At 28.5% G+C, this 16,593-nt stretch overlaps 1 protein-coding gene across 1 annotated transcript in view; it reads right to left on the bottom strand.

Annotated features, from left to right (window-relative positions):
• Positions 1–13,123, bottom strand: part of LOC130809497 (abscisic acid 8'-hydroxylase 1) — a 45,638-nt gene extending 32,515 nt beyond the window's left edge. The window contains exon 1 of the mRNA XM_057675294.1: positions 12,760–13,123. Coding sequence (XP_057531277.1) covers positions 12,760–12,986 — 227 coding nt within the window. The 5' untranslated portion in view covers positions 12,987–13,123. The remainder of the gene's footprint in view (positions 1–12,759) is intronic.
• Positions 13,124–16,593: the final 3,470 nt, after the last annotated feature.

Below are 16,593 nucleotides of genomic sequence, written 5' to 3' on the forward strand. Positions count from 1 at the left end.
ATAGGCTTGATTATTTGAATTGGCAACAAAAGTTGTGAAACCCTCATTGCACTCTTTTGGATAAATTTGAGGAGTTGGTCCAAATAAATACCACCAATGATAAAACCACATGGGATATTTCGTTGGACAATATTTGTCAAATATAAAAAACCATGAATGATCAAACGGTTTAAATAGAAATGCTCTATACCAGACCATTTTGTAATCATAGTATGATTAATTTTGTGGGGAAAATCTTTTTGAAAAAATGCGTTCTGCATAAGTGTTTTCCCATTCTGCAGAAGAATTAATTTTCTTAAAAATACATTTTGAATAAATTATTTTTTCTGACGAATCCTTGATATGCTGGATTTCAATAGAGTTTGAATGTACTAAAATAAATTCATAAAACCTTTGAGTTTTAAAGTGATTTTGTGGTATCCATTCGCAACCTTTTGGAAAAGTTTTCTGATTGATCGAATGAATAATTTGTGGACTTTGAGGAATTGTAAAGTTAATGAGATATACATTTTCTAATTCGGTTTTTGTAATGTATGCAGATTTGGTAAAGCCTTTTGTTGGTGCTTTTGTAATTAATTCTTTTTCTTTTGAGTTCGGAATAATATTTTGTGAAGTAGGCTCTTGAACAATTTTTGAATATGGAAGTAGAGGAAAATCATTTAGCTGAGTAAATCTGTTTGAAATGGAAAAATAGTTTGAGGAATTTTTAAGGATGAAAGTATTAGTAAAACTATCATTTTAATTTATAATTTTTCCTTTTGAAATTTTATGTTTAATATCCATGGTTGAACTATTTGCACTCTATAATCGAATTTTTGTTCTTTCATAAAATTTGGTTGGGACTAATCCTTCCCTTAAGCAGTTTTGATCTGCTCCACTATCAATTAAAGCTATATAGGTTTTTTGAAATCGCTGATTTGAAAAGTAACTGGTGCGTACCATTTTTGATAATTAATTTTATTAATAACGGTGATAAAATTATCATTTTCTCCATTAACTTTCTCGTTTCTCAAAGAAAGATTTTCTTTGTAGATGGGGTTTTCTAAAATAGATAATTTTATTTCAAGTTCGAAATCTTTGATTTCTAAATTCTTCAAACTATTTTTGATAGAAATATTAATGTCTTCTTTGATTTTATTTATTTCAAGTTGAAGATCTTTGACAAAAAGACTTTGATTCTTAATAGGAATCAATTTTGAAGTCATTTCTTTGGAAGAATACTTTTCTAATAATTTTGAAATGTGGAAAGGTTTAATTTGTGGAATTGGAATACTTTCTTTGTTTTTAGAAGTAGAGGTTTCGCCCAAAACCATAGTTTTGAGTTTCAGTAGGGTTTCTTTTTTGATCTCTTTATCTTGGATTTTGTCAACAAGATCAAAAAGAAATTCTACATTATTCTTTTTATCCGTTAAAACATTAATACATTTGATAGAAGAGGAAGAAATCGAAGATTCAGAATCAGAAGTTTGATCATTAATATGTAAGATTTCATCGTCATCTTTTTCTGAAGAAGAAGAAGTAGGTGCAAGAGTTTGTAATAAAATCTTGGATATTTTATCTCCTAACTCAGAGTCATTAATAAATATTTCTTGAATCTTTTTCTTTGTGGTACAAGCATTTGCTTTATGTCCAGGTTTTCCACACGAGTAACAAAAGATTTTGAAAGCTTAGTTTGATTTTTGGAAATTTCTGAGATTTTTTTTAAATTGTTTCTTTCGATAATAAGAAGGATAAGAATTTTTTTTTAATCTTTTGAAAATTTTGAAAATCGTTTTTTAATTTTCTTTTTTGTTGAGGGAGCTCTAATAGCAAAAAAAATCTCGGAAATTTCAAAAAATCAAACAAAGCTTTCAAAGTCTTTTGTTACTCATGTGGAAAACCTGGACATAAAGCAAATGCTTGTACCACAAAGAAAAAGATTCAAGAAATATTTATTAATGACTCTGAGTTAGGAGATAAAATATCCAAGATTTTATTACAAACTCTTGCACCTACTTCTTCTTCTTCAGAAAAAGATGACGATGAAATCTTACAAATTAATGATCAAACTTCTGATTCTGAATCTTCGATTTCCTCCTCTTCTATAAAATGTATTAATGTTTTAACAAATAAAAAGACTAATGTAGAATTTCTTTTTGATCTTGTTGACAAAATCAAAGATAAAGAGATCAAAAAAGAAACCCTACTGAAATTCAAAACTATGGTTTTGGGCGAAACCTATACTTCTAAAAACAAAGAAAGTATTCCAATTCCACAAATTAAACCTTTCCACATTTCAAAAGTATTAGAAAAATATTCTTCCAAAGAAATGACTTCAAAATTGATTCCTATCAAGAATCAAAGTCTTTTTGTCAAAGATCTTCAACTTGAAATAAATAAAATCAAAGAAGACATTAATATTTCTATCAAAAATAGTTTGAAGAATTCAGAAATCAAAGATTTCGAACTTGAAATAAAATTATCTATTTTAGAAAACCCCATCTATAAAGAAAATATTTCTTTGAGAAACAAGAAAGTTAATGGAGATAATGATAATTCACCGTTATTAATAAAATTAATTATCAAAAATGGTACGCACCAGTTACTTTTCAAATCAGAGATTTCAAAAAACCTATATAGCTTTAATTGATAGTGGAGCAGATCAAAACTGCTTAAGGGAAGGATTAGTCCCAACCAAATTTTATGAAAGAACAAAAATTCGATTATAGAGTGCAAATAGTTCACCCATGGATATTAAACATAAAATTTCAAAAGGAAAAATTATAAATGAAAATGATAGTTTTACTAATACTTTCATCCTCAAAAATTCCTCAAACCACTCTATCCATTTCAAACAGATTTACTCAGCTAAATGATTTTCCTCCACTTCCATATTCAAAAATTGTTCAAGAGCTTACTTCACAAAATATTATTCCGAACTCAAAAAGAAAAAGAACTAATTACAAAAGAACCAACAAAAGGCTATACCAAATCTGCATATATTACAAAAACCGAATTAGAAAATGTATATCTCACTAACTTTACAATTCCTCAAAGTCCACAAATTATTCATTCGATCAATCAGAAAACTTTTCCAAAAGGTTGCGAATGGATACCAGAAAATCATTTTAAAACTCAAAGTTTTTATGAATTTATTTTAGTAGATTCAAACTCTGTTGAAATCCAGCATATCAAAGATTCGTCAGAAAAAATAAATTATTCAAAATGTATTTTTAAGAAAATTAATTCTTCTGCAGAATGGGGAAACCCTTATGCAGAACGCATTTTTTCAAAAAGATTTTCCCCACAAAATTAATCATACTATGATTACAAAATGGCCTGGTATAGAGCATTTATATTCAAACCGTTTGATCATTTATGGTTTTTTATATTTGACAAATATTGTCCAACGAAATATCCCATGTGGTTTTGTCATTGGTGGTATTTATTTGGACCAACTCCTCAAATTTATCCAAAAGAGTGCAATGAGGGTTTCACAACTTTTGTTGCCAATTCAAATAATCAAGCCTATGAAACTTCAGTCATGTTTCATGCAGAATTTAAAATTCCATGGATTCTATGTTGGAATTACTGTCTCAAACAACACTTTCCATATCCATATCCATATCCATATTCATTAATAATAAAAATGTCATTACATTCCACTCATAATGTCCAAATACTACTGTGAATGCAGTTTTATACCTATCTTCTTTAGCAATTTGTATTTGCAAGAATCCAGATTTCATGTCAAATTTTGAAAATATTTTGGCTTTATATAAGCGATTTATTAAATCTCTTTTATTTAGGATTGAATATCTTGTCCATTGAAGAACCTTGTTTAAAGGTTTGTAATTAATAACTAATCTAGGAACTTCTCTTTCCTTTTCTGCTGCATTTATAACATAAAATGCTGCACAGCTCCAAGGAGATTTTGGATGGAGTTACTAATTTTTTTATCTAAAAGCGTTTGAATTTCTTTTTTGCAAAATTCAAGATGCTCAGAATTCATTTGGATGGGTCTAGCTTTTGTAGGAATATTTTTTTCAGAGAAATCTTTTTCATATGGCAACGGGACAAATATGCTTTTTTCTATCCCAAAAGGCATTAGGAATATCAACACAAACTTTTAATTTTTAATATTCTCTAAACCAAAAATTTTTTGTTGCAATTTTGATTGTTGCAATTGTTCATCAATCCTTTGAAAAGAAATTTCTTCTTTTAAAGAGGAAATTTTAAATTCCTTTTGCTTTATTAAATTTATACTTTGTATTATTGAAGAACTTTGTAATAAATTAATATCCTTTTGTAACATGGGACTTAAAAAAGGAAATAATAGTTGTTTTCCCAAAATTCTTGTATGAACACCTTTATCATCAACCTAAAGGGATAAATTTGAGTTAAAAAGGGAGTGCCTAATATTATTTGTTCTTTAATATCATTAATAATAATGAAAGTATTAGTAAAAGTATAATTTTCATTTATAATTTTTCCTTTTGAAATCTTATATTTAATATTCATGGGTGAATTATTTGCACTATATAATTGAATTTTTTTTCTTTCATAAAATTTGGTTGGGACTAATCCTTCCCTTAAGCAGTTTTGATCTGCTCCACTATCGGTTAAAGCTATATAGGTTTTTTGAAAATCTCCGATTTGAAAAGTAACTGGTGCGTACCATTTTTGAAAATTAATTTTATTAATAACGGTGATAAATTTATCATTATCTCCATTAACTTTCTCTTTTCCCAAAGAAGGATTTTCTTTGTAGATAGGGTTTTCTAAAATAGATAATTTTATTTCAAATTCGAAATCTTAGATTTCTAAATTCTTCAAACAATTTTTGATAGAAATAATGTCTTCTTTGATTTTATTTATTTCAAGTTGAAGATGTTTGACAGAAAGAGTTTGGTTCTTAATTGGAATCAATTTTGAAGCCATTTCTTTGGAAAAGTATTTTTCTAATAATTTTGAAATGTTGAAAGGTTCAATTTGTGAAATTGGAATACTTTCTTTGTTTTTAGAAGTAGAGGTTTCACCCAAAACCATAATTTTGAGTTTCAGTAGGGTTTCTCTTTTGATCTCTTTATCTTGGATTTTGTCATCAAGATCAAAAAGAAATTCTACATTTTTTTCTTTATCTGTTAAAATATTAATACATTTGATAGGAGTGGAAGAAATCGAAGATTCAGAATCAGAAGTTTGATCATTAATTTGTAAGATTTCATTATCTTCTTTTTCTGAAGAAGAAGAAGAAGTAGGTACAGGAGTGGAGTTTGCAATAAAATCTTGGATATTTTATCTCCTAACTCAGAGTCATTAATAAATATTTCTTGAATCTTTTTCTTTGTGGTACAAGCATTTGCTTTATGTCCAGGTTTTCCACATGAGTAACAAAAGATTTTGAAAGCTTTGTTTGATTTTTGGAAATTTCCGAGATTTTTTTTACCTTGTTTCTTTCGATAATAAGAAGGATAAGAATTTTTTTTTATCTTTTGAAATTTTTAATAATCGTTTTTTAATTTTCTTTCTTGTAGAGGGAGCTCTAATAGCTTACATTCCAAATGCTTCACAGAAACATCGAATTTCTTTTCTAGATTGTTTTTTTTCAGAGATATATTTGGCTTGGAGTTTGAGCTCTTCACATAAAGAAAGACCTTTCTTTTTAATAAAAGCAAATAATTCTCCATAACTAGTATTATTAAGAGTTTGTTCTTTATTTATATCATGTTTAGTTATTTTTCTAAAAATTCTTTTGAGCAAATAATTGGGTAGTCCTGATATAAATTTTTCTTTCCAAAAACTTTGATTGGAATCTTGTCTTTATAAAACATAACTAAAGAAGGTATCCTTATACCATCTATAGTCACTTAAGGTTGGACAACGTAAATTTTGTAAAATTGTTTCTCCAGAAGAAAGAATTTGAGTAGGGTTACCGAAAAAATGAAAGGCAATAACTATGATTAAAAAATCACAGCAGTCAGATTTTTGAGAGACATTGCCTTGATCATCCATGATGTCAGTAACATGATTCAAAATTTCTAATCTATCTTGCAAAGTGAGAAGATTATCACACCAATTTTTTAATTGACCAGTAAAACCTAATATAATAAAACAAAAAATTATTTGTTCATCTGAAGGTTTTGCTTTGTAAGCTACAATAGCCATTCCCATATTTTGAAGAGTATTAAGAATTTCACAATCAGATTTGCCATCTATGTTCCATTCATGGATCATATCTGCAGAAAAAAATTTGGAGGTACACGTAGACATTTCTTCATATTGAAGATCAACAGGAGTAGGCCTAGGATAATAGTTTTTTGTAGGGACATTCTTCCAAGAAGACCGTATTTTATTAATCTGATGGGGATCATTATCAGATTCTTGAAATTGCTTTGCAACTTTTGAAATAATTGCAGACTCAGAATTTTCTTCATCAGAAGATGTTTCTGAATTTTGATATTTACTCAAAACCTTAATATGACTTGGATTGTCAGCTAATTTTTGTAAAGATTTTTGTATTCTATCCAATACTTCAGAATTAGAGCCAGAAAAGGTAAAATTTTTTTTTGCAAACATCTGAGTCATAGGTATAGTTAATCCTGGTGGTTTGAAATGCAGTACAGAAACCTTTTCAGATCCCAATGATACAATCATAATAGAGGCGATGGATTTAGAGGTTTCTTTTTGTAAAGTATCAACCTTATTTGAAAGTTGATCTACTTATGTAGCAATGGTATGAAGGGTTTGATTTGTAAAATTTTTTTAATGATAAAGTTTAATGATATCTTCGACATTTGGAGTTTTATCTGCTTGATCTACTCTTCCTTCTTTAGAAGGACTAGCCTTTATTTCACGGTTATAATAGGGAAAAGTAATATTTTGTTAGTGGTGGATGAACTAAACTAATTGTTTGTCCATCCTTTAAAACCCAATTTTTTTGAAGTTTGGTTTGTACAAATATGTGATTTTGAGAATATGGATTTATAATACCTTGTTTTTCACAAAACAATGAAAACCATGTAAAAAATGGGATATTAATTTGAAGAGTATTCATATCTTTATACCATACATCTCTTATTGAGTCTTTAAAGGAACGAGGAAAAGATCTAAACCAATCTCGATTTTTAGCATTGTGAGAGGAATTAAATTCACCTCTGAGATAGTTTTTATCTATCTCAAAATCATTAGAAATTACATTGATAGAGTCAAAATTTTGCATATCAGACATTGTGGGAGATGCAGGTCTGGATGAAGAGATTTGAGAAGTTTGAGAAAACATTTGCTTCATATTCAGGAATAGGAGATTTATATCTAACTTTTATTGGTTAAGAAGTACCAGAAGTTGTTTTTGGGGGAAAAGAAAAAGATTTTCGTGAATAATTGGTAGAAGAAGTAAAAGGGGAACTAGATAATTCTCTCATAGACCCAAATCTTATGAGAACTTTATTTTCATCTTCCTCAATACATTCTATTTCTTATCTTATGTTTCTAGGAGGCATTGGATTTGAGAATCGAAATATCTCAGGAATTGAAATTTGATCCCATCTCAAGGTTTTTACCTCTATAAAAATAGTTTCTTCTTTTGAAGAAGCCTCATGTATAAATTTTGGATTAACGGTGGAATTCATTAATCTAAAATTAATACGAAAAACAATTGCATAATTTCTAGCAAACTCTTTAAATTTATTATTTAAAATTTAAAAATTTAAAATTAATGAAGATAAAATTAATGGATCTTGAATATCTACTGTAAAATTTGAAAAACAATTGAAATATATTGGGCCATTACAAATATTAGTTTGAATTGAACCATAGCCAAAACAGAATCTTTATAATTGTTAAGTCGATCGTCTTTGAGGGCTAAGAAAATTGGACAATCAACTCCTTTATGAACTAATGGTTTTATTTCTATTTGAACAAGGCCAAAATGAATGAATCTAAATTTGTGTTTGAGATATGCTTTAATGTTGGACTCTGAAAGTAAATGCATAGTTTCAGATTCTTTTTGAATGCTTCTAGTTTCTTCATGGGTTTTGATACAAAATGCAGTCTTAAAATTAGTGATGCCTACATGATAAATTTTTGTAGGATTTTCTTTTGGAATTTCCCAATTTTGAAAAGTCCTTTTCTACATGAATTTCACTAGTTCGAATTATATTGTTGGATAGTCCTAAACTAATGGCTTTTCTTAACCAATTTGCCATTAATAAATTAAATGATGCATAAACTAAATATGTCTGAGTTGAATGAGAACAGTGGGACCACCTAACGGGGAACACAAACACTCAAATGGCTTACCAACAACTTAATTAGGCTGACCAAGCACCTTACCAACACTCAATACAGATGCAATTTAATGAATGCACAATTAATCAATTAATAACTTACTAGCTCTGATACCAAAGGGTACAGGATCGATTAATACAATAAAATTGAGAAATAAAACAGATATAGAGAATATAATCTTACTAACTTCTACTATTATTACTATGTATGTAAATATTATTATTAGTATTATTATTAGCATAATTAACTATTATTATTAATATCTTATTACTACTAATATTATTAATATTATTATTATTGTAATTATTAGCTTTATTATTATTATTATTATTATTATTATTATTATTATTATTATTATTATTATTATTATTATTATTATTAATATTATCATTATTATTATTATTATTATTATTATTATTATTATTATTATTATTATTATTATTATTATTATTATTATTATTATTAAAAACAAGGAAGACTAAGAAAAAATTGAAGGAAAAAAGTTACAGCAGTCAACTCACGGCCCACAACCTGAGCGTTCCAACTTTTTAAAAGTTGTCGCCTTCACATTTTACTTTTGATGATGATTGGATGCAAAAGACAGTAAAATAGACGAAGAAGATGGCTCAAATCAAAGTAATGATGTTTTCTTCTCCTCTCAATTACGTAAACTTATGTAAACTAGTATTTAAGGGATGGATTGTAGTAGTTTTAGTCATAGATAGTTTTAGAATCAAAAACTTTTGCTGAAATTAATTTGGGGTTGTAATTGGGAAAATCTGAAAACTTAATCTTCCTCATGCTTTTGAAAGAGATGACCATTGTTGGCTAAGGTTCTCATCTTGAGGAAAGTTAGTATCTTCTATTGCCATTAATTGTAAGTCTTTTTCATCATTAATACAATCATCTTTGATAATCTCTTTGATCTTGAATATGAATTGAATTGGTTTAATTTGAATGCTTAGTTTGCAAATAGGTTTTCTAATTGCTTGTTCACGTGCTTTTGAATTGGATGCTTTGTTTAATTTGAGTATGTTAGCAACTTAAATAATTTATAAAACTTGCTTTAGTTTATAAGTTGTTTAAGAAGGATTATCATTTTTTGTTAATTGTAATCTTGCTTTAGTATATAATTCCATAAGTGTGTTGACTTGTTATGATGTATACTTAATGCTTTTCATTTATACATTTATAAATCAAGTTTAAGGACGCTTTTCCTTTCAATAGAATAGTTGATTGTGTTGATTTCGGATTATTGAAAATTAATGTGTGAAGTTGGAATACTATTATCTGTTTACAACCACATAATCTTTATTAGTTGTTTTTAGTGAATTGAAACAAGTTTCCTCATCATTACACTTAACCCCCTTATATTAGTATTCATATCTAAGAAGATACACCTAAATAATTTGAAGGTCCTATTTTCCCTGTGGATCGAACATCTGCTTACTATTATGTTACTTAGTTGTATTATATTTAGGAGTAGTTGTAAATTACTTTGGCAAGTATAAACGACTGTAAAAAATAGCTCAGTCACTCATTGAAAAACATTGATGAAAATGTGTCATTGATCAAGATATGGAAATATGGAAAATTATCAAGAATTGTCCTAAACTCCAATGAAGAAATATTCAAGTGGCAATTATGTTCTAAAGTCCAAATCCATATTCAATAAAACCAACTTGGAAACAGTTTCAAAAATCTATAGAGCCATGAATCAACAGTGGTGTGCTTAAGAACGGAATTCAATAGGATTTCTTCTTGTGTCAATGCAAAAGAAATATGGAATAAACTAGTCCTGACATATGAACGTACTAGTCAAGTGAAGGAAATTAAGATCAATATCTTGATGCAACAATATGAAATGTTTAAAATGAAGCAAAATATAAATATAAATAGAATGTTTGCTCGTTTTACTTTAATTACTAACAGTTTGAATTCGTTAGGTAAAACTTTTTCTAATGTACAGATGTTGAGAGAAGTATTATGTTGTAATCCACGATCTTAGTGGGGTCCAAAGATCACAACCATTAAAGAAGCTCAAGACCTTAAAACATTGTCTCTGGATGATCTTCGAGAAAAGCGTACTACCCATGAGCAAAACATTTAAAATGATGGCGAGGATGATGTAACTCCATCCATGAAGTATCCTTCTCTCAAATACCAAAAGGTAGAAGAATCCTCAACTAGAAAATGGTAATCGTGATGAAGAAGAAGATTCATTTGCACTCATTTCTAGAGGATCGGAATGCATCATGAAAATGAAGAAGAAATTGATAAACTTCAAATAAAAAAACAATTACAAAGGTAAATCTTTTTCTTAAAATAAAGTAAAAATTACCAGAAAATACCTAATAAGTTTTATTTTCCAAAAAGTACCTAATAAAAATTTTGCCAATAAATACATAACAAAATTTTTTCTTTTAAGAGTACAACCTAACGACTACTAGTAGTTGACCGTCATCTTTTGATTTGATTCCCAATTAAATTTCTCTTGTTGCAGTCGATTTAAGTTTTATGTTTCGGTTTTAAATTATGAACAGTGTAAGAAAAGGAGAGAAGGGTGAAGGAGTTAGAGGACCTCGAATATTTGGTAGGAAATAAGCCAATCAACAAGCTAACGTGCAAATCATTCGTGAGTTAAAGCAAAAAGATGACGTTCAACTGAGGGAAGTGGTTAGTTGGTACTCTTGGGAACATAAAAAATTTCATTAGGTATTTTTTGGCAAATCTCTTTCTAAAAAAAATTATTATGTACTTTTTGGTAATTTTTCCAAAAATAAAAAAGTAAACTAGCTTTTTTAATGTGATTCTACAAATCATCTAGTAAAAGAATGCCCTAACAAAATCACATACTACTACAAAAGGGACAAAAAGAAACAAACAATGGATGCAAAATGGACTGACTCAGAAGCATCCAGTAAATAAGAAAATGAGGATGGACAAGCTCGTTTATGCTTGATGGAAAATAAGAAAGAGGAAAATGATTCTCCGAAAGAGGTAACCCTAGACTATTTTATAACATGTTCTAAAGAAGTCTTAGCAAACACCTTATATGATGTGTTCGAAAATGAGTAGTATTAACCACAAATATTAACTCACTAGACAAGATTTCATGTTTTTATGCTGAAAGTAGAGATGAAATTAATAAAGAAAACCTTAAATGAAAACCTGAAAAGTCCAATATTGAAGACACTGTCAAAACTTTGAAATCTAAAAACAGTAGTCTAAAACAGAATATCTTAGGACTACAACGTCAGTCCTTTCAAGAGAACATGTAAAGCAAATATGGATACCAAAGGGAATAAGACCAACAAATAAACATGGTTCATTTTGAATAATAAGCACCTTTGTTTGCCACTTGGTCAATGAGAAAATGTTGATTTTTTTGTTTTGTAGGATAATTAAAAGTGAATATTGAAAAATGGATGCTCAAGACACATGAATGGAAAATTAAGCGTCTCTTTTCTGAAAATTAAGAAAAATACAATGGTTTAATTAACTATTGGTGATAAGGGAAGATTCAAAATTTTGAGCATCTACTTTTCTTGTATTTTCATCATGAGATACTTTTGAAGTTCCAAACAAGTGAAATTTTAAATTAGTCTCCCAATTCTATAGTTTTATTGTCTTTTAGTTTAAACTTTTTATTTGAGGTGTTTAACACAAATTCGATGATTCGACATATACCCAATTTTGTAATCACGTCCTTTTTTGATCGGACATCAAAATTAATTTAAAAATAAATAATAACCAATTATATAAACACATAATTCGATTTTAAACCAATTCAAAACACCTAGCCTGAAATAGATCCTATGACCTAAATAAATAAGTCTAATTACTCGACAATAACATAAAACATCGTGAGATTCAGGATGGATAGGTTTATGCTCAAAGATGTCTTTCTTACCCTTGTGTTAAGATTTTGATTTTCACCCCCAATATGTAAGGATCAATTCCCTTTTCCCTTTCCCTTTCCCTTTCCCTTTCCCCTTCCCCAAATCAAAAAGCAAATAGTAGAAGAGATATAACAGCTGTGTATTAATATGCAAAGAAGGATTATAAATACAAGCAAATGATCTCAATAATCTAAAAATTGAACTCCCCCAAAAAACAATAAATTGCCTGTATTCTAAAATATTTGGTATCTTAGGTGTTTAACATTTTTTATCATTTGAGTTTATTATATATATATATATATATATATATATATATATATATATATATATATATATATATATATATATATATATATATATATATATATTGAGGCTAATATCTAAGTAAAACATAATTAAATGAAATTTTATTTAAACTACTTAGACATATAATTCATCAATAATGTCTTTTTAAAATTTTAATTTATGTTAAATCAAAATATAAATGATCTCACGTATACTATTTACATTGAAAAGAAAAAAATATAAGTAACAACTATAATAAAAAAAAAATAAAGGTAACAATTATAATAAAACGAAGAAAGTATACCTTAGACGGCGAGCTTGAACGAAGCTATAGAAGCCTTGTTTAGTATATATAGCTGCAATGAACTGCAAGGATTCTCCAATATAAGGTAATATTACTCTACTTCCTGGTGGGTATTTTATCCTTAATTCTCCATTTTCACTATCATTAGTAATTTTTAATGACCTTTTTATTAAATAACTAAAAAATAGTAATAAAAATGGAACAAATAGGAATAATCCCAATGCCATTAATCTTCAAATTTGAAGATAAAATTTTGAAGAGAATTAATTGTAATTGATATACTTATTGGGGATTTAATTTTGCTCTTAGACACTCTCATCGATTGTAAATATTTTCATACATTAAATATAGAGTACCAAAATATTGTTTAAATTTAATTGGTAATTTAAATAGTTTGATATGATCATCATTATAATGGTGTTATTCAACGATGGAAGAAGGGCCACGTAAGGTTAGTGTTGATGAATGATTATGAGTGTTGGGATTTTGGCCTGCATGATACTCATTAGTGTTTTCCATTATTAGCCTGTTGAATTCAATATTCCATGAGTGCTATTTTTTTCATTTCCTTTTTTTTTCTAGCAGCAAAAATTGATAGCTAATTAAATTTTGGATAAATTATCATGAATAATACAATATTTTGTATATTTTCCTATTATAATACAGACTTTTGATTAACTATGAATAACTAGTGTAAATACCCGTACAATGCACGATTTTAATTAAATATCAACATATATAAACATATAATATTAAAAAATAAAGCCAGAAATATTATGCAATAGAAAGACTGATCAATTTGACAGTAATATGTATATAAATTAACTATGTAACTTTGAAAATTGACAAAAGTATATTATGCCGTTTTTAAAGTCTCTAATTTACATGTTTTAACTAAAAATAAATGCTAATAAAAGATTCTTTAATGATAAAGATATTAATCAACATCAAATGTCATGCCATTTTTCTTTAGCAAATAAATAAATTTCATTTGGCAAACCCTATCTAATTGTGACACTTAGAATTTTTAAGCTTTTTAATATGATGTATGATGCCAACTTCGAGGGGTATTTTTCTAGAATATCCTTAACATGTTAAAAATTAAACTATAAGAGATTATATGACAAAAATAATTGGTAATTAGCTAATAAACTGAAGTTGGTATTATTCTGGGAAAAATCCCCTGAGTTGTGTTATTCATGGTTAATCAAAAATTGGTGTTATTGTAAGAAAATTAATGAAAGGTTGTATTATTCATAGTAATTTTATCTTAAATTTTTTAGTGATAAGAAAGAAGCTCATATCATAACGAGAAAGTCTTCAACCATTAGATTGAACTTTATCGATTTTTTATGCTTTCATTCCATTTAAACTGTTCACCATTTATAAAATTTGCTGTAGAGTATTGATCGATGAGAGAGTTAATTAACCTTTGCCTCTAAGAAAGTTAATTAAACTGTTCACATCATAACGAGAAAGTCAAAGAAGAACAAAAAAGAAAGTTACTTTCACAAAGGCACAGCTCATAACAGAATTCTGTTAAGGCCAACGCTGCATTGCTCATGCACTAAACTAACATTGCTCATGTACTAAACTAAGGTGATTACACGTGGTCTTGCTCAGTTAGGGTCAAAACCATCCGTGCCCTTTTAATATGTATCCCAATGTAGGTCCATGGTTGCAATGTCATAGAGATGTTCTTGGACTGAGCTTTTAATTTGTTTGCAGATAGTGGTACGTGTGCAAACTCAGTTGTCTCTGTGTTGGACTGAATTTGCCTAGCTTGGTCTTGAATCCCAGATGTTGTTGCTTCTGAACCAGGGTTCATCCTTCTACTAAAATGTTGGATCACACCTTGAACGAGGCAAGGCATGGAGGAAGATTGTGTCAAATGAGGCAAGAAGAAACAGTAAACAGAGAAGGTGCAATAGAGCTGCTCATTTGAGTACCCCTTGGGCTCATTCAAGCATCATAGACAACAGCAGGTGATAAGTGGAAATGTTAGTTGCTCGTTTGAGCAGTGCACTTGCTCGTTCGAGCAGCAATTCAAAATGCCAAGAGTTAATATCTATTTTGACTTTTTCTTCAAGGTTGCAATGAAAGCTACGGGTTAAGTCTAGAATGTTGTATCTCTATTTGCTTATAAATTCATTAGAATAATAATAAGTTGAAGGGTTCATACGGGGGTTAGAGTGAATACCAAGAGAGCTTTCTTCTTCTTTGCATTAGTATGAGCGTGTTCTTCATCGTTTGTGATGTTATTGTCTTGAACGCTTATTCTCAAGAGGGAGTTTTATTTTATTAGTGTGTTCTTGAATCATTAACAAAACGTAAACATTGTTTGAGTGGGAGATAATCAAGATATTACCTCACTTTATTGTTATGTTTTGTGTTCATTGATATTTGTTCTGCTTTTTCTTGTATGTTCTGTGTTGTTCTTCATTTGTGTGAGGCCTAAACACTCACATTTTCAGCTTGCTTTCTTCCATTTGCTATTTGCTTTTATTGAATTAGATCTGATCATATCATATCAAATCAAATTTAATTACGTTAGATTAAAATATTAAGACCAAATTAGTTCAAACAAATCGTAATAGATTACTTTAGACCATATTATACAATATTGTACTACTTAATCTTATTACTTATCAGTTGTTAATGTTATTCGACTTTCATTTATAAATGTTGGCTATAATTGTTTATTTTTGTTGAGTTGATTGGTCGTAAAATAAATTTTAGCACTGAATACACCAAAGATGCTCAGATTATGATTGGTTTGACAAAATGTACATGAAACATAACAAAAGAACCAAAACACTTAAGCAAGTGTGAAATCCCAAAATGGCAATCATAAAAGCTCACACTAACTGAGCATAAAATGGGGATAAATAGGAACAAAATATAGCTAAAATTGCACCAGCGATATAAACGTTTAGTGGGTGTTTGGCGGCAAATAGTTGTTTGTCTTTTAGATGACTTATTTAACCAGTTAAAAGTGTTGGCCGCTTTGATTGACTTTTATGCTAACCACACTTAGCTTAAACCTTTAATATAGTGAAAAAAATTGAAATATATTATATGTATGATATTTTCATATAAATCAAGTAATTTTTATTAGAAAAATAGTGGGTGTGAGAAAGTCTAAAATATAGATGAGAAAAAACCAGAAAATGTATGACTCTCGAAAAACCAAGAAAACAACTATTAGAATGTGACAAATTAAGGGTGGGTAGACGGTCTCTTATATAAGCTTTGGTGTTTCTTTTACAATAATTTGTGAATTACAGTCTTAAAGTTCAACACTTTTGTGAATTACAGTTTTAATGTTTATTTTTTGCAAATTACAGCCACCAAAGTATCAAAGTTTACAGCTTTAGACGAAAAACACAGAACCTCGTCCATTTAACCTAAATTTCCAACCACCAAAATGGTCGGAATTCTGTGTTTTGACCTGAACCTGCAAACCTTGGTACTTTAGTGGTTATAATTTGCAAAATAACAAAAAACATTAAGGCTGTAATTTACAAATCATTTTTTTAATGTTGATAGAGTTATTTTAGGAAATGAACATGTTTCAAAATGGCAATGCTTTTTTGAAGTTGACAAAAATTTATAAAATCGTCCATTTTAATAATATAACAAATAAAAAGTAATAGAGGGAGTATTTGGCCGGGGTTTTGTTGATCCTAGTAACTCAAAATGCATGGTTGTATTCTCCGTTGATTACTGTATGGCCTTAAACAAGATTTAATGGCTTACTATATATCCTCGCTTTTTGCTACTTATAATTTGTAGAGGGTATGAGGTTGCTAACATTATGTTGTTATATATTCT

This window comes from Amaranthus tricolor, chromosome 3, assembly GCF_026212465.1.
Source record: "Amaranthus tricolor cultivar Red isolate AtriRed21 chromosome 3, ASM2621246v1, whole genome shotgun sequence".
Classification (NCBI taxonomy): Eukaryota; Viridiplantae; Streptophyta; class Magnoliopsida; order Caryophyllales; family Amaranthaceae; genus Amaranthus; species Amaranthus tricolor.